Source organism: Mastigoproctus giganteus, chromosome 1 (genome assembly GCF_048544385.1).
Source record: "Mastigoproctus giganteus isolate SK-2022 chromosome 1, ASM4854438v1, whole genome shotgun sequence".
Lineage (NCBI taxonomy): Eukaryota > Metazoa > Arthropoda > Arachnida > Uropygi > Thelyphonidae > Mastigoproctus > Mastigoproctus giganteus.
This window is the reverse complement of record NC_143575.1, coordinates 109506335-109531750: the sequence shown is the minus strand read 5'-3', so window position 1 is coordinate 109531750 and position 25416 is coordinate 109506335. Positions and strand designations below refer to the sequence as shown.

Genomic DNA, 25416 nt, shown 5'->3' with positions numbered 1-25416 from the left:
ATGAAGCATGATAAAAAGTCTGGGGACTTTTAATCACGCTTCATACATGCTAATATTTGGCAAATGAAAAAGCCTACCAACTATTCAGTTGGTAGGCTTTTTCATTATTATAAAGCAGGTTCAATGCTTCTGGAAATATCCCTAATAGGCTTTCTTTATGGAATTGCTAACAGTTCCTTGCTCCATTCTGAATAATTTCCTGAGTTGTTGCAAATCTGTGACCTTTTGAGGGAGAAGCCATAAACTTGGGGAACAAAAAAAATAAAATCACACAGAGCTAATCCGGTGAGGATGGAGGACCAGTGATGGACCGCTTCACAAGAACTTCTTGAATTAAAAGCATAAGTGTGCAAAGGCATTGTCATAATGCAAGCAACAAATCTCCAAAGCCCACTTTTACAGCTGTTTTTCTCCAAACAGAAAAACACAATCTCTGTAGAACTGTTTTGTAGTATTTCTGATTCACTGTTTGAGCAGGCAAGACAAATTCATAATAAACCATGCCCAGAGAGTCAAAAAATATGATAGTCATATTTTATCAAGATGTCTTGCCTTTACTGAGCCTTGGAGAAGATAGTCTTCCAATTAGAGGAGAAGGCCTTTGTTTACAGGTCACAGCCCCCACAATCCATCACCAATAACGATAAAAGTAACAAAGCATGGGTCAGCAAGAGAATATTAATGAATATCCGAACATACAAGTATAAGAACTGACCACTCTGTCTCTGACAATCTCAAGGATATGAAGCATAAACTTAGCAAAAGTGACAATTTCTCAAATCTGAAGTTAAAATATTTCAACAAGTCCCATAAGAAATACTGGCAATTTTTGAAGATGAAAGGTGGTCAGAGTGAAGATCATCTTTGATGGACAAACAGTCCACTTTAAACTGGGTGAACCACAGAAAAGTCTTTAAATGTGATGAAACATACCACACCTACTCAATGCACATTAATTCAGACTGAGGCGCCTCCGTAGCCAGGTGGGCAGGAGCAGCAGTGCATAGCACACGCTACTTGATTAGACCGGGGTTCGATCCCGTGACCACCAAATACAGAGGATGCAGAAAGGTCAGGGAATGACCATCACATATCCCGGGAGCAATATGGCCTTAGTTGCTAATGCTCCTAAAAAAAAAAAAAAAAAAAAAAAAATTCAGACTGGCCACAGATTAACAGGTAATTCATACATTTATTATGTCTAGATGAGTCACTAGACATAATAAATGTCTAGATGTAACACGTTGCAACAATTTACAAATCACTACAGCACTGCAACTGCATGATACAAAGTTATTCTCAACTTTTTGATCAAACTTTGTGAGTGCATAAATGTGAGATGTCAGGAATGGATATAAGAAAACATCAATTTATCATTTAAGCTAGCTACACTCCTTTATTTTTAAAGGTAATAAAGTTTCATGAATAACTTCAACTTTACATGATTACACTTCTGAGGAGAGAAAACAATAGAGGAAATCAGATCAAAAATGAAATGAAAAACTAACCTGAATATTCTGTATATTTGATTTAGTTGGTACACTTGTCTGAATCTTATCCTCTTGAGCAAAGGTAGAAGTAGTTGCTGTTTGTGGTTGTAAGTTTTTCATCGCAACTTCAGGATCAACATACCACTTTTTACCTTCATATTTCTGAATCATGAATTCCCGTACCTTTTGCGTACTCTGAACATCAGGTTCTGGTCCCATATGTGAATCATATTTACCTAACCATACACACTGACAGTACTGAAAGTATAGAAAAAGCACTTTTAAAAATTTTATATTTAATAGTTATGAACAGGAAAACAAAATTCACTAAACATTCTGTAAATATCTTAGCAAGATATATTACCAAAGAAAAATGTTGGAAAAAAAAAAAAAAAATCTCCAAACAACACTCAAGAATATTTTTATTTATTATTCATTTTAAATATAGCAGAACTTTACTTGAAGTGATTACTCAGAGGATTAACCAAAAGGGATAATTCTGTAAAGATAATTATATGCAGAATTTTAACATTTATGCAGGGAGCAATTTTTAAGATCTGATCATAAAAGAATAAAAACATATATAAAATTATATTCTGGCTTAAAACAATTTAGGTAATTTTTGCAAAAGCCAAAAAATTGTAAAGAAGCCACTATTGCTGGCAACAGAGGGAAAAAAGAAATTATGAAATAATATCCATTCTCATCGCACAATTAGAAGGTCCATCCATCATTCAGATGCTCCTTAAATTTTTCAGCAGACTATCATAACCAGCTAGAGAGGCAGTTCTTTCCAGCAATTATCAACACAGAACAAATGTAAACTTCCCAAGGTGCCACTACTAGTTTTATCCAATAGTTTATATGTATGTCCCCTGATTTGGTGTTCCATTTCAATGTGAAAATTCACCATTGTTAATCCCCCCCCCCAATACATTATACATGATCCTTCAAAAAGCCTTTCAGCCCCATATAGGCAAGTGTTATTTCATTGCAACATCAGTTATATTTTAGCTATGGAATTCAGCAATTCACTACTGTGTCACAGACTGATGAATGTGATTCATGGTTTCAGCAAAACAGAGTAACTGCTCATACCAAAAATTTAGCAATGGAAATGATCAGTGAATTCTCTATCAAACATTAGATTAGTGAAAATTTTAGGCTGTCATTGTTTCCAGGCCTGACATCACCTATTTTTCTTAAGGTTACTTAAAGGAAAGAGTATATTCTAATAATGCCAGATATTTAGATACAAATTACTGCAACAAAACATTGCACTTGTCACAGCATGCATAATCCATACAGCATCTCAAACTTGTGCAGGAAGTGATCACACAATCATCAGTTGGATGAAGAAAGATGTTGCAGTAGTTAAAGGTACGGTTTTAACTTCAGAAGAGGGGACTGTGAGAGTTTAAGGCACTATATGGCATCTATTAATTGGGCAGATTGCCAAGTGAGGGTAAATACATTCGAATTATGGAATATTTTTTAAACAAAAATCAGAGAAGCCATGAGCACATACATACCATTAAGAAAGTATTGTAGGAGGAGAATGCTGAAATGGATGACTGCAAAGCTGGACAGTTAAATAGAGTGGAAAAAGATGGCATGGGATAGTTACAGAGCAATGAAAAGTACCAAAGCCTACAACAGGTGCAAGTTGATTTGTATTAGTACCACAAATAAGGTTAGGGAGGCCAAGGATGAGAGAGCAAAGAATGGGGACAAGGAATTTTTCATATTAGTAACGGCCGCATGGTGCAAGAAAGCCTATGGCTTATGCTGCACCAGCCAAAAAAATAATATTAATAAAATTAAAAAAATCCGAACAAAACAATGATAAAAACAAAAAAATAAATAAATAACTAAATAATAATAATTAATAAATAAAAAAAAAATAAATATATATAAATAAAAAGGAAATTAAACCTATCATCCTATGCGCTTCCCTTACCCGAAAGTACTATCCAGATGACCTTTGAATTTCCCCAAACTGTCGGCCTCTACCACCCACGAAGGCAACTTATTCCAGTAATTTATAACTCGCTGGCTAAAATAAAACTTCCTGCAGTCCAATATATGTGAATACAATGAGAAAGTAAGCTAAGCAGATCGGACCCTTGTGCACTGGGTGTGCTAAAGTCTTATATAACCCAACTGATACTGTGGATGAATTGAATAGGTACTCTGAATCAGTCTTTACTGATGAAACACCCATTATGCTGAGAAGAGGCTGCACGAGTGAGGCTGAGCCATATGAAATTAGTGATTTTGTAATTACAGATGACTGTTTATTAGAAAGACCATTGCACATAAAGGCTTTCAGAATTGATGGCATATACCTGTTAATTTTGAGGGAGACTGCAAGGGAGTGTATTGAACCACTGAGGTAAATTATGAGAGCATCTTTGGACACAGAGGAGATTCCTTTGGACTGGAGCAGTGTCAACATATTGCATAAAGGTAGTTCTAAGAGTGAAGTTGGTAACTACAGACCAGTTAGTCTAACTTTGGTGGAGGAAATCTTAGAGCCAATGATTAAGAGTGCAATCCAGGTACATTTAGATAGATATGACATTCTGAATAGCATGCAACATGGTTTTGTTAATGGAAAATCATTTAAACTAATTTAGTAGGCTATTCCGACAGAGTTACTTATAAGCTAGATGTAGTGAACAATTTCACCATAGTTTACTTGGATTTTAGCAAAACATTTGACTCAATCCCTCATGACATATTACTGTATAAGTTGGAACAGGTTGGGAATACTGGAAAGATTCTAAGATGGATTTCTGGGTGGTTGCAGGGCAAAGGCAGAGAGAGGGTTATGATTATGGATATTCTTTGGATTAGTGAAACGTCAGGAGCGGAGTCCCTCAAGGATCAGTTTTTGGAACACTGTTGTTCCTCATTTTCATCAATCATATTGTAAAAAGGATAGAAGGTACGACATCAAAATTTGCAGGTGACAATGATTAGTAGAGTCATTAATGATCAGTGTCGAGCATCTCACCTTCAGGATGACTTGAACAGACTTCAAAGATGGTTAGGGGAGTGGCAGTTATGTTTTAATGCAAATAAATGCAAGGTCTTAACACTTGGGGAATAGCAACTCCAAAATAAATTATTCACTTGGTGGAGTTGAAGACACTTGGTAGGGTGGAAAAAGAAAGGGATCTGGGAATTACAACACAGACAGATATGAAGTTTGTTTTCTGAACAGTGAAAACAGGCAGCCAGGAAAGCCCGTGGTGTCCTATCGATGATTTAACACACGCTATCCTGTAGAGATGGCGAATTCATAATTTCACTGTCAAAGGCAATTGTAAGACCATATTTGGAATACTGTGTTCAAGTATAAAGACATCTGGAAAGAAAAAAAAAAAAAAAAAAACATTTAGTTTCTTGAAAGGGTCCAAAGATGAGACTCTCGAATGGTGAAATCAGCAAAAGGATGGTCGTACAAGGAAGACTCCAATTACGTGGGCTACTGAGCTTGGCTCAGTAGCCCACGTAATTGGAGTCTTTCCAATTTCTACAGAGCTTGGCTCTGTAGCCCACATTTTGCTCTTTTTCGTAGTATTCATTTTAAATCAAAGGTCATTAAATTAACATATAAGTACTGTCCAGTTAATAATATTAAGTAAGCTAAATAAGAATGACACATACACTATGCTCTCCACCATGTAACTGCGCGAATTTTCAATTAGACAAGCCTAGCGGCTGCACGGCAAAAAGAGTAGTTACGTAGTTCAACGGATTTGTAATTAGCTTATGCAGTGGAGCTCATAATAATAATATTTAGATTTTGAGCAATATATTTTTTATATATATTTAAAATTCGTCATGATCGACCGAAATTAAAGCCATGATCGACTGGTAGATCGTGATTGACTTGTTGGTCACCCCTGCAGTAGAGCATCAGTTAACCGGAATAATTTGAAAGGTTGTTCTCTTTTTTTTTTTTTAAATAACAGTAGTGCAGTAAGTGTGGGTTATAGTGATCATGCTTGCAAATTGAATTTTTATTCTAATAAGCGAAAGATTGAGTTTACTACCCGTTTATAACAGATTGTACAAACAAAAAGCCCAATAAACCAAAAATTGCAAATTGTTTTTATTGTTTTATGGTAGTGACCTCTAGAATTCTATGTGACTTTCAGAAATGTGCTTTAGAAAAATATCACAGAGACTACTAGGAATTTCAGATTAGTTTAGCTTCAGATTTAGTAAGAATAATATCGGCCTGAAACTGTGCCATTTATTATTTTTTTCGATTTTTTACAGTAAAATGTAAAAATTTATTTATTATATGTAAAAATCTATTTATTTCTTACTGTCATGCCAGCTTTGGAATACTTTGGGATATAACACCATATCACTGGCAAAGGCCTAACTGGATACAGTGGAGCACATCCAAAAGCAATTTGTAAGGTATTTCTGCCAGAGACTGGGCTTGGGATATTAGTATAGATTATATGCTAATTGGTGTCTCCATTTCAGATTAAAATTACTTTGACTAAAGGAAATATCTCAATCTTAACTTTGTAAATAAACTAACAATGCTTACTGTCTACTTCATAATTTGAATTTCTGCTGCCCAGCCAGATCCAACAGATTGAATTATTTGTTTACTACTCATGTTTCCTATATTAATCACTTTTACTTTCAATATTTTAATGTGTAATGAGATACTACAATGAGATGGACAGAGATTTACTTTTAGTTAACTGTAAATTTAAAAAAAATCATTGAAAATATGTTTTAATACCTGTTGTAACAGTACTATCAAATAATTACATTAATCTTTGATGAAAGCTATTTACTGCAACTGTGTTAACATCTCAAATGACTGAGAGTGGACTTCGAATCATTTTTAAAGATTTTACAGTTTATAAATTCAAATTTTGGAAAGCTTTCATTTTATCATGAAAAGTTTTGATAATACAGTTTTATCTGTGATTCATCACTTTTAAAGAGGATGTTTCACTCAGTAAATAATTCATATGACAGCATAATTTACTGAAAAGTTTAAACTTATCTGATATATATTTTTTAAATGTTTGAATGTATATAATCATTCTATAAATAATTTGAGTAATTTTTTTTACTGTAGAGTTTAATATTTGATATTTATATTTGTAATGTATCACATTTTAATAATAATCTGAAATATTTATAGCAATCTTTAATAAAGTAATTGCTATAAATAACAATTCAAATAATATTTTACTGTATTTTATAACACATACAATTGTATTTTATGTACTATATTTTTGATTATCTGTATTAATCACATTTGATATCCTATAATCTATATACAGCTGCGGCATAATTTTATGTGATTTTTTTTTTGCATTTCAGCATGGCCAAGACAAATGAACTGCTATAATGTGGAAGTCTAATAACATTATAACTAAAATAAAATTAAATTACCTCATTTCCACGGCTTTTAATTACTTCCATTTCTTCAGCTGTAAATTTGGCCATAGTAATTGACTTCACACGATGAGGTGGATTTAAGCCCCTCCTGAAGCAAATCAAATTAGATATAACAACATGGTATAATAGTATATATAAAAACACATAATGAATTATACCAAAATAAAACAGTGTATATTTTCATTTTTTCATTTACTGAGCAAAGTAAATATAGTAAGCAAATGCCAAAAGAAGTTTTTCCCAAATTCTAATCACTAAAAAATGCAAAGTATCTGTTATTTGTTACACTATTCAGAAGCCTCTATAAACAAGATTAACTGATGGATTTCATTCAAATTTAGTATCTCATGTTCCATACCAATATCAAATGATGACAAGATCAAGGTAAAGTCAAAAGTGACTCTTTTTCGCCTGCAAAAAATTATTACAAATTTGAGATAACAGTTAACACTATGTATAACAAGCCGGTGGAGAACATATACCAACTGGTCTATATATGGCAGAAGGTACAGCTATACATACTATAAACATGAGCCACCAATAGCACTGGATACAGTGCCAAAGAGTCGGCATTGATCAATTTTCAGATATCAAGTGATGAGGAAAAAAAGCCTTATTATATAACTCATATAAGATCTAACAAACTCAAACATAACCTTTTCCCAATTACAAACTGCTGCTTTCAGAAATAAAACACAGATTTAATATAAAAATGCTGAAAAGAGATTTCCACATTCATTGCAGTGCTACTTTGCTTATTAATCCAACGGTGGTAGCAGCCCCAATTGTTACTAACATAGTGGCACCGTACCTGACAAGTGAAAAGTTTTTGGTTTGTTTGTTTGTTATTTGGTTTTTAGGAGCATTAGCAACTGAGGCCATATTGCTCCAGGGATATGCGGTGGTCATTCCCTAACCTTTCCGCATCCTCCATATTTGGTGGTCACGGGCTCGAACCCCGGTCTAATCAAGAAGCACCTCCGTAGCCAGGTGGGCAGGAGCAGCAGTGCTATGCACTGCTGCTCCTGCCCACCTGGCTATGGAGGTGCCAAAAAGTTTTTTGGTTTTTTGAATTCTACTTGGGGTATACCAATATTTCATTTTATCTTAATGGACTGCAATACATATTAAATGTAATTTTTAAGTTTTAAAAAATAAATAAATATTCGAAATATCAAATTTAAGATATGAATATTTTTCAGACCATTTTTTACCTTTTATTTCAAAAAAATTAATTCTGCCGATTAAAAAATATAATAATAAATAAAATAAATTACAGACATAAAATATAAGATGTACGAGGGTGGTTCAATAAAGAATCGCCCTGACCTAGCTGCAGAGGTGCTTTTTTTTTTTTTTTTTTTTTTTTGGTAATTGTTGGCGCATTGGCTTCTGTGGCCATAGTGCACCTCCCAAAGTTTTTACAGTACTTTGATCCAAGCCCGAGGCGGGATTCAAACCCGCGACCTTTGGGTTGCCATGCAGAGGTGCTAGCCTGTTGATTCTTGGCATAGGTTTTAGTCCTTCTCTACATAGCCACCATGCAGATTTACACATTTTTTCCATCGATGGATGAGGCTATGGATACCATTTTTGTAGAAGTGATGAGGTAGGTCTTTGAACCATGACTCTGTTGCAGATATGAGTGTCTCATCGTCAGGGAAGTGGGTCCCCTGAAGAAATGATTTGAGGGAAGAAAACAAGAAGTCTAATGGTGCAAGATCTGGTGAGTAGGCTGGATGGGTCAGTATTTCATATCCACAAGTGGCAGCTTGTGTTGTTGCAATTTCAAGTGTGAACTGGGGCATTGTCTTGAAGCATTCTCACACCTTTGGACAGCATGCCATGCCCACATGTTTTTATTTTCTCCTGTAATTTTGTGAGTAAGTTGGCATAATAGACACCTATAATTGTTCTACCTTTCGGCAGGTAATCAGTCATTATTACACCTTTTTCATCCCAAAAAATTGTCAGCAAGACCTTTTCTGCTCTCATTGGGACCCTTGCCTTCTTGGTGGGGGGGGGGACCATGATGTCACCATTCCATGGACTATTTTTTACTTTCAGGGTCAAAATGGTGTATCCAACTTTCATCCCGAGTGATTAGACGAGAGAAAAAGTCTTCCTCATTTTTTTGGCACAGGGCTAACCACTCTTGTGATTTCTGTTGTCGATCAGCTTTCTGGAAACTAGTCAATAATCGGGGAATCCATCTTGCACTCAATTTCCATAAATGGAGTTGGTCGTGAAGGACTGTTTCAACAGAGCTCACACTAATCTTCATCTCCTGGGACAATTCACACAGATATATCCAGTGATCTTCCATGATTAACGACTCCACTTTTCCGATCTTGTTGTCATCAATGGCTGAATGGGGACGACCTGGAATGGGCTCAGATTCTACTGATGTCCGACCACACCTAAACTGTCTATGCCAGTGCTTCACAATGCCATAGGATGGGGCTTCATCCTTATATACAGCAGTCATCTCCTCGTGGATTTCTTTAAGAGATTTCCCCTTCAAGAACAGATACCAGATTACATCTCTGGCTTCAACTTTGTCCATGATGCTACTTCGTCACATATTCATCTCTGTAAGGGAAAAACAAATTAAGACACAGGGCTGAAATTTTACACCTTTAGTACAGAGATATGTATGATGCTACATACACACCTTTTACACCTTTAGTACAGAGATATGTATGAGGCCCAAAATATCATGACTCTGCGATATGTGGAAGTAGGTGAGGGCGATTCTTTATTGAACCACCTTCATATGTGGCTATTAGTCACTTTCCAGTTTAAAAAATCATTAAATGTGTGAAAATATATTACAGAGTATTAATCATTTCCACTTTCAAATTTATTTCAAATTTGCCATACCATACCACGAAGCACAAAAATCTGAACATTACGCATGTTGCTAACTCTATCCCAAGTGAATATCGCTCTCTGTGTTTTTATTTTTATTATTCAAAAATAATGAATCTTTCAAAAATAAATCATAATCAATCCTCTGTAGCAGAAATCCTTGGTTCCATGGGAAGTAACTATAGTTGACAATTCAATTGTCGGAAAATGAGAAACACTGTAAAAAGAGACTAAAGTTGATGACATTGTACATCAGCTATCAAGCTCTTAAAGGCACAAACGGTGATATGTTGGTACTAATGATAGTAAGAGAAGGAGATCTAAGGATTTAATTAACAAGTATAGAGGAACATAGAGACAAAGTGGCGAGTTAGGATTAAAAGTATCTACGATTCTGCCCAAACATGATAGGAGGGGAATAAGGTGTAGGAGGATTTAAAGACCTGATTCAGATCTTCATGGAAGAAGCAAATACATCGGTTGTGTTCTGATTACTAAGAGTAAAAACAGTTGCATGTACACCAATACTAGGAGCATATTTAATAGATTTAATTAATTTGAAGTATTGGTAAAATCATCAAATGCAGACATTTGGGGGATTATCAGACACATGGTGTCACTCAGATATAGGGATTCAGAATTTGAATATGGAGAGTACCACGTGTAGAGAGAACAGGGGAAGGGAAGGGTTATGCTCTTAGTTAAGCGGAAGATAAAATCAAAGGAAGTGCATCAGTAGGCATGGGTGGACAATGCAATGTTGAGTCAGTTTGGTGTGATATAAGCAGTGGAAAAACAAAGGTGAGAGAAGTGGGTTATTGGACGAATGATAAGTTTCACAAACAACTGTACAGACATACAGAGCGGACAAGAAATTAGAATGTCAATAACGGGCGACTTTAACTTTCCAGATATTAAATGAACCCTGTGGGTTTGTCACTAACACAATAGCAAGACATTTAAGGATTTATAGGATGACTGTCTTCTATATCAGCATGTTAGAAAAGCAACAAGCGAAAGCACTACTCGATCTGTTTATCAGTAGTGACCCTTCATGCATTAAGAATCTGCATATAAAAGACCCACTAGGTGGCAGTGAACACAGTATACTAATGTGAGTTTTACTTAAATATGTAACTACAGTTGAAGGCAAAGAAAATGCCTTTTGTTTTCATAAAAATGACTACAATGGTCTTAGACAGTTTTTAAATTCTATGCAGTGGGACCAACTGATGAAGTTACCAACATCAAATTCTAAATTGGAAGCATTCAGGAATGCAATTGTAGAACTAGACTTTATATGCCATACAAGAGATACTGTTCAAGGTTTTAGACCTAGCGTTAGCATTAGTAGTGGCATAGGATGCAAGAAAGAAAGCTTATACAGCATCAGTGGGAAAAAAAAAAACTTCCCATTTCGCCATTCCAAAAGTTTGTCCAGTTCTTCCTTGAATCTATTTAAGCTCTACTTCCACAACAACAGATGGAACTTGTTCCAGCAATCACAACTCACAGGCTAAAGGGAAATTTCATGCACATCTATTCTATTCTACAAACTGTCTTTCCTCAATTTGAATTTATGTCCCCTCAAGTGCATAATCTCAGGAGGAAGAATCCCATCAGCATTGAGCTTTCTAATACCATTCAAAGCCTTATACGCCTCACAGGTGCCTAGTATCCAGAAGCTGCAATTTGCAGAACTGAAGCCTTTCGTGGTGATTTTTGTTCCACTCACTAATCTCATTGTCATTCTTTGTATTCATTCCAGCAGCTCTATATCCTTCCTAAAATGAGGCTTCCAGATCTGTATGCAGTACTCAAGGTGTGGCCTGACCATTGCCTTATACAAAGGGATCATTACCGCCTTATCCCTGCTAGCAAAGTTCCTGTATATCACTGACAAGACCAGATGGCAGCCTGTCCGCATTGTTCTGAAAACTTCATCTAACTGCACAATTATCCCAAGGTCTTTTTCAATTCTGTACCACCCTATGTGTAGTAGCACACAGTTGATACGTTACTCTGGGGTTACTACTAACCATATGCAGTACTTTGCATTTATCAATGTTAAACTTCAGTTGCAACCCCTCAGCCCATTTGCCCAACTTTTCTAGATACTGTTGCAGCAGCATACAATCATTACTGTCATTAACAACTCTGCCAACCTTTATATCATCTGCAAACTTGGACATTAAGCCTGATACCTTCACCAATATCACTGATAAATATAGAAAATAACAATGGTCCAAACACTGAACCCAGATGGACCCAACTAATAACACTAATCCACAAAGAGCAGTATCCACTGATTACTACTCTGTCTTCTCACACTCAACCATCCCTTTATACATAGCAACAACTTGAACTTAATGCCATACTGCTCCAACTTGTACAGCAATCTTTTATGTGCAACAGTATCAAAAGCTTTCCCGAAATCCATGTACATATCAAAATTATTTTTTGCATCCAGTTCCTTTGTGACCATAGCATAGTATCCAATCAAGGTGGTCCAACAAGATTTCCCCTTAACAAACCCATAATTTGTCTGAACTATAACAGCAGTCTTGTCTAGATGATCCTGCAATGCTTCTTTAAACAGTGAATCCGTTATTTTCCCCGGAACAGAAGTTAAACTAACAGATCTATAATTACTTGTGTTACCCTTTGATCTCCCTTTGTGTGAATTGGAGACACATTTGCATATCACTGGTCCATGGGAACCTCCTCTGAATCCAAGGATGCTATCATAATTATGGCTAAGGGTTTGCTTATTTCCTTTGCTGCTTCCCTTAATAATAACTGGAGAGATCTCATCCACCACAGGTGCATTTTTCATGTTTAACTTCAACAATTTCTCTTCCACTTTCCTCTCAATTATTAAAAAATCATTTAGTTCCCTGTTAGAGTTTGATAAATTTCTGGGCTCCACTTCCCTACAGAATGAATGTAGGGAAGTGGAGATTATCAACAGTTAAGCCTAAAGTATCAGGCTTAACTGTTGATAATCTTACTCGGACTGCTAACAAAGTGAATAAATGAAAGTCCAAAAAACAGCAATGATCTTGGACTAATGTTATTAGCAGAGTCCACCAGAGTTCAGTGCTGTACCCACTGCACTTTTCAGTATTCATTAATGAAGGCATATCAGGCTTAATGTCTAAGTTTTTAGATGATATGATGGTTGGTAGGGTGGTTAATAACAATAATCAAGGTATTCCACTGCAACAAGATCTAGACATATTAAGCAGATAGACTGAGAAGTGGAAATTGAAGTTGACCATTGACAAATGCAACGTACTGCATATAGGTAGCATTAATCCCAGAGCAATGTACCAATTGTTTAGTAACACACTCAGGGTAGCCGAAAATTAAAAATGCCCTGAGAGTAACTGTGCAGTCAAATATGAAGTTCCCCGAGTGTTGCTGACAGGCTTCAAAGGCAGTTCATGGGGTTTTAATAATATACAGGAATTTTGCAAGGAGGGATATGTATGTGATTATTCCATTGTATAAGGCAATTGTCAGGCTACATCTTGAGTAGTGCATATGGTATACAGGCCTCATTTGAGGAAGGACGTTGATTTGTTGGAACAGGTGCTGAAAAGGGCAATGAGATGGGCGAGGGGAACAAAAGGGTGCACTTACTAAGAAAGACTTCAGGTCTCCAAACTGCAACATCTGGAGACTAGGCACCTGCAAGATCTGATTGAGGTATTTAAGGCTTTGAACAGATTGAATAAGCTCAATGCTGATGGAATTCTTCCTCTTGCTCAGACTACATACACGAGGGGGTGCATAAATTCAAACCGAAGGATGGCTGTAGGGTAGAAGTGCAGAAATTTGTCTTCAGCTAGCAGGTGGTTGAATGTTGGAACACCTCCCATCTGGTAGTCGTGGGAGGAGGGGGTGAGTTTGAATAAATCCAAAGGCCTAGACAAACTATTAGAAGGATATACAGGTGATAAGGAAAATGTTGGCTTCTTTTTTTTTTTTTTTTGGCTACTGCTATATAAGCTTGCTTTCTTACATCATTTGCCACTATTAATACTAATATACATAATTAATGATCATTGATATCTATATATCAGGTGGGGGAGTTCTATAACTGCAGATAAGAAATACATAATTACAAGCTTCAACATCAGTCAGGTTCCCACACTAAATGAGATAAACACAGTGACACTGTATCCACTCAGTGCACTCATGCTATAACTCTAGGAAAATGATAAAAAGAAATTCAAAAACCATATAACAAGTAAAAATTTGTCTATATTTAGAAAGATACAGAAAATCAGATTTTTATCTTCAACCAACAATTGATGCTCACTCATTATTTTTGAGATATACCTTGTGCACAAGGTTAAATTGCTGGTCTAATGCAAGTGAGGAATACAACACTAATAAAAAATAATTTTCAAATTTATAACTTTTATTAGGTAGTACCAGAAAGTGCAAAAGTGAAGTTGAGGTCATAATGACCTAAGAGTGTTCTGATATTGGAAGTGCCAAGGGCAGTGATGTTTTAAATGAACAAGATGGTAATGTTAGGAAAATAAGTTTAAATAACTTTAAGGAACATAACAAGGTAGTAATTGGCAAACATAATTCAAACTAAGATCACATAGTCTGAATTGTCTACAGTCACATAGCTGTATGAGGAATTTGTCAATAAAATAAGAATTCAAACTCCTTGTACATAATAGGGCAAACAGAAACGTGGTATCGAAAACCTTGTTTAACTAACCTGGTTACCAATTTTGACAGTCACTCATGACATCGATACAGAAAATAATTTTCTCGCTGTTTGTCAAGATTTTAGCAAAGCATTTGACTCAGTGACACATAAGAAGTTACTGTACAAGATGGAACATGTTGGTATCATGAGTAAGATCCTTACATGGATCGCAGGGTGACTGCAGGATAGGGGGCAGTGCGTTGAGATTAATGGTCATTTTTCAGACTAGGAGAGGGTTTACAAGTTGGGTTCCCAAGGGTCCGTGCAACGACTGCTGCTCATTCTCATTTTCTTAAACTGGCAATGCATGGGACCTGATAGGACCCTCTCCAAAATAACTATTATGCATTTATTGTTGGTTAAATGCTAACAATGGCTGAAACTTTCAGTACCTTCCCAATATACTAAAAGACTTATCTTTTGAAAGTGAGAAATTATGGTTTCCCTGGAATTATAGAAGTAAAAGGTATGTCAGGTCCTGTGCAACTATTTACTATTTTTACATTCCATTTCAACATTGTACTTTTGACAGAAATCATGGGGTACCTACCTAGTAACAGGTAGGCCCACCTTTCATCCAGATAAGGGGAGTCACATGATGAGTCATTGTCCAACTAGCTCACAAAAGTGTTCCACAGGTATTTCCATTCGTGCTTGCTGCACTGCTGTCCATAATTCCGTCGCATTCCTGGGTGGAGGATCCAAAGCTCGAACAGACCTTTTCACAGCATCCCAAAGATGCTCCACATGATTAATGTCCTGTGAATGGAGAGGCCATTCCATAGTGGTAAAATCTGTGGAATGCTCTTCAAACCATGTTCTAATCACCATGGCTCTGTGGGAAGGTGACGTCCTGCTGGAAGAGTCCATTGCCCTGCAGGTGCACAATGACCATGAAGAGATGCAAATGCTTAGGAGCAAGGATGGACACATACCCTGGACCATTCAGAAATGTATCTAGACGTACCAGAGGTACAACATGTGCCAGTTGAACACGCCCCAGACCATTACCGACCGTCCACCTGCAGAACAGTTCCTTGTTGACATGACAGATGCATAGCTTCATGCGGTTCCACCAGATACACACTCTCCCATCCACTCGAAATAAGTGGAAACGGGACTCATTGGACCAAGAGATCCATCTCCAATCATCCAAGGTCCATTGCCGATGTTCTTTTGCCCAATTGTTGTGGTGTTAGCAATGGGACTCTGGTGAGTCATATGCATATATACTTGCATGTAGGCTAATGCTAGGAGCATTATAAATAAATTTCATGAATTTGAAGTACTGATTAAGTCATGGAATGCAGACAATGTAGGAACAGTGGAGACATGGTGTCACTCATACATAAGTGATGCTGAATTTGAATATGGGGAGCACAATGTATACAGGAGGTAGAGACAGGACAGGAGAGGTGGAGTTATGCTCTTAGTTAAGGATATTAAATCCAAGGCAGTGCATCCAGTTGACTTGGGTGATGAGTGCTATGTTGAATCAGTTCGCTGGGAAAACAAAATTGAAAGTAGGAGTGCGTTATAGGCCTAATGACTGTGATGAAGATACCAAACAGCTATACAGGGAAATAGTGGGTCAGCATATCAGAATGTCTCGTAATGGGGGATTTTAACTTTTCAGATGTTGACAGGAATTGGTGGGTTGGTCACTCACAAAGTAGAAAGACTTTTGTCGATTTCTTAGATCACTATTTTCTACAGCAGCATGTTAGAGAAGCAACAACAGAAAGCAATACTCTTGATCTGGTTATCAGCAGTGATTCTTCATGAATTAAGAATCTGCAAGTAAAAGACCCACTGGGTGTCAGCGATCATTATACTAATATGGAATTTAATTCAAGACATAACTACTGTCAAGAGCAAAGGGAGAAGCTTTTGCTTTCTTAACCCTCCTATTGTGTTCAGGTCAATATTACCCGGTCGCCTTCTTTTAATGCCAATAAATCCTAGATTTATTTAAATATTTCTATGCCGCTCTATGACTTTTACTAATTTACCATAATAATGTTGTACCTAGATTGACAAAAAAATTTTACAGTTAGTTTTTTTTATAAATGTAATTGTTACATTTATTGTGCTCGGGTCAATATGACCCAACGATCAGTTTTGTTACATTCCATTTCAACATTGTACTTTTGACAGAAATCATGGGGTACCTTGACATCATGGGGTACAGAAATCAAGCGAATTATTAGCATAAATGATTGTATTTTATTAGTTTTGTTTTATTTTCATAGAAATAACTTACATTTTCACGTTTCTTGAACAAGTTTCAACATGTGCATTATGTGCACGCAGTGAACAACAAGTTGATGCCTGTTAATGCTGGTGGGGATTTGTTGGTGACTTCTCGCATATATCTGCCAGTGTGCACTTGTGTGTCAGTTTCTTAGTACACATCAAGCTTGGTGCTACTCTAAGAGACAACAGTAGGAAGAAATTGTTGAAGACTAAGAAGACTAAGAAATTGTTGTGTATTAAGAGATCGTTGACAGACAGTGAAATTGAAAATCTTTTGTATGCTTCTTATGGTAATGATAGTACTTCTGAAGTAGAGGACCATTTGTCCGAAGCAGAGGTGCATAGTGAATCAGATGATGAGGAAGTGGAACCTACGATTTCAGACAAAGCTGTTGTGACTAATTACATAACCTCAAAAAATGGCAATATAGTGTGGAACTGCAACACAACTAAACAACAAGGAAGATTTTTGTCAGAAAATATTATTACATTGAATCTTGGACCAACAAGGTACACTACGTCTAGAATATATGATATAAAATCCTCCTACTACTTATTTTTTTTCCAAAAATTGTAAACTTAATTTTGAAGATGTCAAATTTAGAATGAAAAAGAATTTATGGTGACCAATTGCAAGAACTAGCATTAGCATTTAGCATTAGCAGAGGCATTTGATGCAAGTATGCAAGCTTATGCAGCATCAGCCAAAAAAAAAAAAAAAAACCCACTTCCACTTCACCCCTCTGTTCGTTCAAAATACCTGTCCAGCTGAACCTTAAACTTATTTAGGCTATCAACCTCCACCACAAGGGATGGAAGTCTGTTCCACCAACCAACCACCCACTGGCTAAAGGCAAATTTCCGCATGTCTATCCTACATCTGTCTTTCCTCAATTTGAATTTATGCCCTCTCAGGTGACTAACAGTAGTTGAATTAAAAGCATATTTTTGCCTACTGCTTTTAGCTGAAGTATATAAATCTCTTGCGGAGGCAACTTCCAGCCTATAGGGTGGAACGTAGGCCGCCCTATATTCAAGGATATAAAGGAACCTGATCACAATAACGCCAGGCTGATAAATTAGCTGCTATACGGGACTTGTGGGATGAATGGGTAGCAATTCTACCTACGGTCTATAATGCTAACAAAAATGTAACAGTAGATGAGCAACTGGTACCTTTTAGAGGCCATTGCCCATTTAGGCAGTATACCTAAATGCCAATCAAATACAGTAAATTTAGCCAGCCAAATACAGAATCAAGATTTGGACTTTATGTGAGTCTGTAAATGCTTATGCATATAACATGCAAGTATACCTCAAAAAAAAAAGAAAAAAAGGTGAACCTCCAGAAAAAGGTCAAGGTAAAAGAGTTGTGCTAGACCTTACTTATGGTCTAAAAGGGCAAAACGTAATGTGTAATAATTTTTTTTACATCTTACGAATTGGGGCAGATGCTACTGAAAAGAAATACAGTATTACCATGCTTGGCACTATTCGAAAAACAAGCCTGAACTGCCAACCGAATTGGTCTGCAACAGGAAGGAAGTCCTTTCTTCAAAGTTCTACTTCAGCAATAATGCAACGGTAGTTTCTTATATTCCGAAACGGAATAAAAATGTGACACTCATGAGCACCTTCCACCACGATTCCGGTGTGTGTGATAAAGATCATAAAGAGCTGTTTATGATTTTAGATTATAATAAAACCAAAGGTGCTGTAGATACTTTAGACAAGTTGGTTATAACATACACATGCAGATGACAAACTAAAAGATGGCCAATGTCTATCTTTTATAATATGGATGTTTCTGCTTACAACGCCTATGTTCTGTGGTGCGAAGTAAATCCAACCTGGAATGCTAGCAAACTAGCATTCCTGCTGCTGAAATGGTTAGAAGGGCACGACCATCAACCAGCACTGCCAAAGCAAGGAAACAGCCGACCACAAATAAGCATAAAAGATGTAATTTCTGTCCCTCTTGAAAGGACAACAAAACCAATATACTATGTTGTAAATAAACATAGTATATTGTAATTATGAAAAGCTCATGTATATTATTATGCCAAGACTGTAAAAAACTAAATGTATGATATAACTACTATGTTTTTTCAGATGTATGTAACAATTGTTTATCCATTACTACCGTTCGTAAACAAACTTTTGGTCGATAAATGCTATATGTGTTCTTATTTCTTTTATTATTTAGTAAACACATTACTGCCATATTAATTTAACACCAATAAAATGACACCCATAGATGCTCAGGTCATATTGACCCGAACACAATAAGTGTAACTAAAATGCAAACACAATAGGAGGGTTAAGGGTTAGTAAAGAGGTCTCAAACAGTTTTTAAATTGTGTGCAGTGGGACCAACTGATGATGTTACCAACAGTAAATTCTAAATGAGAAGTAATCAAAGAAGCCACTTGGCTTTTCATACCAAAAAAGAAATACAGTTCATGGCTGTACTGTTGAGACAAGTGGCAGAGAAGAAAAATGCAGATGCATATTAATTATCAGGTGATACAGAAGCCTATGGTAATTATAAATTAGTCTATAATCAAGTTACAAAGGAGTTTAGGCAAGCTAAGACAGATTATGCAAAGTCTCTGGCAAAGAATAGAAAGATAAATAGCAAAGACTTGTATGCTTATATTAACAGTAGAAGGAAGGGGTCAAATCACATTGGGCTACTTGATTTCTATGAGTTAACTGTTTATGACCCTGTCCAGGTTGCAGACGAATTGAATGAGTATTTTGCATCTACATTCACAAACAAGGAATTATTTAAGGAAGAGGATGCCAAAAGTTTATCAAACTCTAACAAGGAGCTAAATGAATTTGTGATAACTGAAAGGAAAGTGGAAGAGAAATTTTTGACAATGGACATAAAAAATGCATTGAGTAAGGATTAAATCTATCCAATTATATTAAGTGAGGCAGCAAAGGAGGTAAGCAAACCCTTAGCTATAATTATGAGAGCATCCTTGGACTCAATGGACTGGAGAAGTGCAAATATATCCCCAATTTATAAAGGGGATCCAAAAGGCAACATGAATAATTACAGACCTGTTAGCTTAATGTCTGTTCCTGATAAAATAATGGAATCACTGGTTAAAGAAGTAATGCAGGGCCATTTTGATTACAGTATAAAAGCAGGCATGTAATTATACCATAATCACAGCATGGATTTGTCAAGGAGCAGTCTTGTTGAACCAATCTGATAGGTTACTATAATGCAAGTGACCAAGGAACTGGATGCAAAAAATAATTTTGATATCATATACTTGGATTTCAAGAAGGCTTTCTTATGTTACAAATAAAAGACTGCTGTACAAAATGGAGCAATGTGGCATTAAGGGCGTTACTGCTATGGATAAAAGGATGGTTAAGTGAAAGACAAGAGTGGTTATCAAAAAATGGGCATTGCTCTTCGTGGTTAATGTTATTCTGGACTTTCCCAGGGTTAAGTGTTGGGAACATTGTTGTTTTAAGTATTTATCAATAATATTGATGAAGATATATCAGGATTAATGTCTACGTCTGCAGACGATATAAAGGCTGGAAAGGTGGTTAATGACAGTCATCAGGGTGAGCTACTGCTACAAAATCTAAGAAAATTAGGTTGATGGGGTGAGAAAGGGCAGCTGAAGTTAACACCGATAAATGCAAAGTACTGCATTTGGTAGCAGTAACTCCAGAGTAGCATACCAACTGTGTGGTACTACAATCAAGGTAGTGGAAAATGAAAAAGACCTGCGGATAATTGTGCAGTCAAATATAAAGTTATCTGAGTAGTGCAGACAGGCTGCCTGGAAAGCTCATGGGGTTTTGTCAATTATATACAGGAATTTTGATAGCAGGGATAAGATGATTATCCCATTGCATAGGGCAATCGTCAGACCACACCTCGAGTACTGCATACAGATCTGGAGTCCTCATTTTAGGAAGGATGCAGAGCTGCTAGAATGGGCACAGAGAAGGACAAAGGGGTACTCTTACCACAAAGGCTTCAGGTCTGCAAATTGCAGCATCTGGAGACTAGGCACCTGAGAGGTGATCTGATTGAGGTGTTTAAGACTGAATGGATTGAGCAAGCTCAATACTGACAGGATTTTTCCTCTCGCTCAGCCTATGCATATAAAGGGAGAATACAAATTCAAATTGAGGAAGGATGGTTGCAGAGTAGATGTGCAGAAGCTGGCCTTTAGCCAGCAGGTGGTTAATTGCTGGAAAAAACTTCCATCCATCGTTGTGGAAATGGATAGGTTAAATAAATTCATGGAAGAACTAGATAAACTACTGGAAGGAATGGAAAGGTGAAATGGGAAGTTTTTTTTTGGTATTTTTCCTGACTGATGCTGTGTAAGCTTGATTTCTTGCATCATCTGCCACTACTAATATGAATAGCATAACATACTAAAAATGAGTAGTGACAAATGATGCCGGAATGCAAGCTTATTATTATTATTAGCCATTAGTGCAAGGAAGCATGAAGCTTATGCTGCACCAGCCAAAAAAAAATTTCCGAGTTACCCTGTGAGAGAGAGAGAGAGAGAGAGAGAGAGAGAGAGAGAAAGAGAGAGAAGTAGAAGGGAATCATCAAAAAATACTTATTCATACTACCCACTTTCATAATACAAGACTGAAGTTTGTTCCAACAATCAACTACTGGACAATTCAACTAGCTGAACTGGCCATTCGATGGTAGCACATTGACATCTTGAGCATTTTCAAGGGCACATGATGCAATCATTTCACCCATCCACTCGTTCCAAATGTTTGTCTAGTTCTGCCTTGAATCTGTTTAAGCTATCAACTTCTACGACAGATGTCGTTGTGTGATGACCTTTAAACTAGGTCATCACAAAATGCTTAGAATATCACAGTAAGGGTAATTCATTTATAATAAGGTCTACTAAAATCTGTAGTGCAATGTCTTATCACAAAAGGCAATCCAAAATTATCACACTTTCACAACTGTCTGAGGGCAAATTTCTGCACATCTACCCTGCAACTATCCTTCGTTAATTTTAATTTATGCCCACTGTATGTAGTGTCAGAAAGAGGAAGGATTCCATCGACACTAAGCTTAATCCATTCAAAGCCTTAAACACCTCAATCAGATCTTGCAGGTCTCTTAAACACTGCAATTTTTCCAGTACAAGCACTCTTTTGTTCCCTTCAGTAATCGTGTTGCTCTTCTCTGAACCCATTCCAACAAAACAGTCATCTGCAAATGCAACTAAGGCTTCCAGACCTGTATGCAGTACTAGTATTCAAGATGTAGCCTAACCATTACCTTATATAATGAAATAATCACCTTCTTATCCCTACCGGCAAAATTCCTGCAACATTTGCAGGTCTTTTGCATTCTCCTCTACCCAAGTGTGGTACCACATTAATCCGTGTTTACTGATGCCCATAGGGAATACCTTAATTTGTCAATGTTAAACTTAAATCACCACTTCTCAGCATATATGCCTAATTTTTATAGATCTTGTTGCAGTAGCATAACCTACTTATTGTCATTAACCACTTTGCCAACTTTCATATAATCTGCAAATTAAATCTAATATGCCTCCATTAGACATTAAACCTGATCAGTATCATTAATAAATATCAAAAACAAGAATGGGCCCAGCACTGAACCATGGGGGAATCCACTAATAACATCACTCCATGAAGAGTGATGTTATTAGTGGTTTCCAGTGTTATTAGTGGAGAAGCCATAGTGGTTATCAGTACCCACTGATAACCACTATGGCTTCTCCCACCCAACCATCCCTTTATCCATAGCGTAACTTGCCTTAATACCACACTGCTGCAATTTGTACAGCAGTCTGTTATGTGCAACAGTATCAAAAGATTTTCTGAAATCTAAGTCATCATCATCAGCCATTTTCAATCCACTGCAGGATGAAGGCCTCTCCAGCAACTTTCCAGTTCCTTCTGTTTTGAGCACTGGACATCCATTTACTACCCACAAACTCATGAATTTCATCTATCCATCTCCACCTTTGTCTTCCAGGTTTTCTTCTAGCTCCTCTTGGATACCATTCTGTTATTTTCTTAGTCCATCTGTCATCATGTCTTCGAGCTATGTGTCCTGCCCAAGACCATTTTAGTTCTTTAGTTTTGATCAGAATGTCCTTTACTTGAGTTTGTTGCCTAATCCATGTGTTTCTCTTCTTATCTAACAGTCTGATTCCCAATATGATTCCCAAAATTTATTCTTCTCTTGACTTCCAGCCATTTATCATTATTACAGTTAATGACTTGTCCCAGATAAGTATATGACTCCACCTTTTCAATTACTGCTCCTTCAATCATTATTACCCTTTCTGTGGCATACTTGTTCATCATTACTTTTGTTTTAGCCATATTCATCTTTAGTCCAAAATCCTTACTAGCTGTGCATAACTGATTAAGATTTTCCTCTAATTCGTTGGGATCGTGGCTAATGACCACAATGTCATCTGCAAATCGTAAATGGTTTAGGTACTCTCCGTTCACATTGACTCCTTTCTGCGACCAGTCTAATCTTCTGAAAGCTTCCTCAAGGGCAGCAGTAAACAGCTTCGGAGATATTGTGTCTCCTTGTCGAACTCCTTTCTCAATTTTAAATTTCCTACTGTCTTTGTCTAGTCTAATAATAGCATTCTCATATATTTTCTTCAAAATCATAATATATGGGGTATCAATGCCTTGTCTTTCCAGTGCCCGAAACATTGCCTTATGCTGTATGGAGTCAAATGCCTTTTCATAATCCACAAATGCCAGGCATAATGGTGTTTTATATTCAATTGCTTTCTCCATTAGCTGTGACATTACATGAAGGTGATCCATAGTTGAGAATCCTGTCCTAAAGCCAGCTTGCTCTTTCGGTTGATTCTCATCAAGTATTCTTTCTAATCTGTTAGTAATGACCCTTGTGAACAACTTGTAGATGTGAGATAGCAAGCTAATTGGTCTATAATTTCCAATTTCTGATTTATCTCCTTTCTTATGCAGCAAAACTATGATTGCATTATTCCACTGCTTAGTTGTCACACCTTTTCTAATGCACTTTGTGAAGAGCCTTGCCAGTTTTTGTGTTATGTCTCTTCCACCCAATTTTAACAACTCTACAGTAACTTCATCTTCCCCCGGGGATTTCTGATTCTTCATTTTCTTCAATGCATGTTCTACCTCATCAGGAAGAATATTGGGTATGTCGTATGTGTTGCTACTTTGCAATCCATGTTCCCCACTGCTGGTATCATTCCCCTGCTCCTTGTATAATTCTCTATAGTAGTCTTCTGCTATTTGAATTATGCCTTCTCTGCTGTTTATAAGTACACCATCGCTATTCTTCAGTTTCAGTATCATTTGTCTTTCTGTATTACTGCTCATGGCTGCTGATTTAATTCCTTTGTTTTCCCTTAATGCTTGTTCTACTTTTCTTGTGTTAAATCTTCTTATGTCATCTCTGAGTCTCTTTCTAATGGCTTTGATTAACTCAGTGTACTCAATTTTCTCCTTGTCAGTGTTTATCTTGCTCTTCATTTGTCGTCTTCGGTTCAGCATGACAAGTTTTTCTTGACTAATTTTTTCTTCTTTGGATTTCTTTTTCCCTATAGGTTTCTTGGGCTTTATCACTTTCAAAAAGTTGTAATATTCCTCGTCGATATCTTGGTCCTCAGCAGTCTGCAGAAGCTCATACTTGTTCTTAAGTTCCAGTACATACTGCTTTTTCTCCTCTTCTGTTATCTCAAAGACCTTTGTATTATTTACTCGAGTCAGTTTTTTTCTTTCCTTTCCTACATCCATATCAAGTGTACATCTTACCATTTTGTGATCACTTCCAACATTTACCTTATTCAGGACGGTAACATCATTCACAATATATCTTCTGTTAGTGAGGATGAAATTCGATTTCATTAGTTGTTAATCCATCTGGACTCTTCCATGTCCACTTTCTGTTCACCCTTTTCTTGAAAAAAGTGTTCATTACTGACAATCCTTGAGATTCTGCAAATTCCACAAGTCTTTCACCTCTTTCATTTCTTTCACCAATTCCAAAATTTCCTATTGGTCCCCTTTCTGCGCTGTTTTGTCTTTTTCCAACCTTAGCATTGAAGTCTCCCATAATAATAGTGTAGTAGTAGTAGTAGTAGTAGTAGTGGCACATGATGCAAGAAAGCAAGTGTAGGAGCTTATGCAGCATCAGCCAAAAAAAAAAAAAAAAAAAAAAAAATCACACCATTCCCTCCAAATGCCTGTCCAGTTCCTCCTTAAATTTATTTAACCTATCAACTTCCACAACGACAGATGGAAGTTTGTTCCAGCAATTAACCACCCGCTGGCTAAAGGCAAATTTCCGCACATCTATTCTACATCTGTCCTTTCTTAATTTGAACTTATGTCCCCGTAGGTTGGTAATCTGAACAAGTGGAAGGATCCCATCAGAATTCAGCGTGCTCAACCCATTCAAGGCCTTATAGACCTCAATCAGATCACCGCGCAGGTGCCTAGTCTCCAGCCACTGCAATTTGCAGAACTTAAGCCTCTCTTGGTAAGAGGATCCCTTCATTCCCCTCACCAATCGTGTTGCTCTTCTCTGTACAAGCT

The 25416-nt window shown here is 36.7% G+C and overlaps 1 protein-coding gene across 2 annotated transcripts in view; it reads right to left on the bottom strand.

The window, feature by feature from the left end:
* LOC150091096 (uncharacterized) overlaps positions 1 to 25416 on the bottom strand; it is a 95438-nt gene that overhangs the window by 45353 nt on the left and 24669 nt on the right. For both annotated transcript variants that reach the window (XM_090374249.1, XM_090374240.1), the window contains exons 2-3: positions 6933 to 7026; positions 1509 to 1748 (exon numbers count right to left, since the gene is read on the bottom strand). In XM_090374249.1, the coding sequence (XP_090230375.1) occupies positions 1509 to 1748; positions 6933 to 7026 (334 nt within the window). The remainder of the gene's footprint in view (positions 1 to 1508; positions 1749 to 6932; positions 7027 to 25416) is intronic.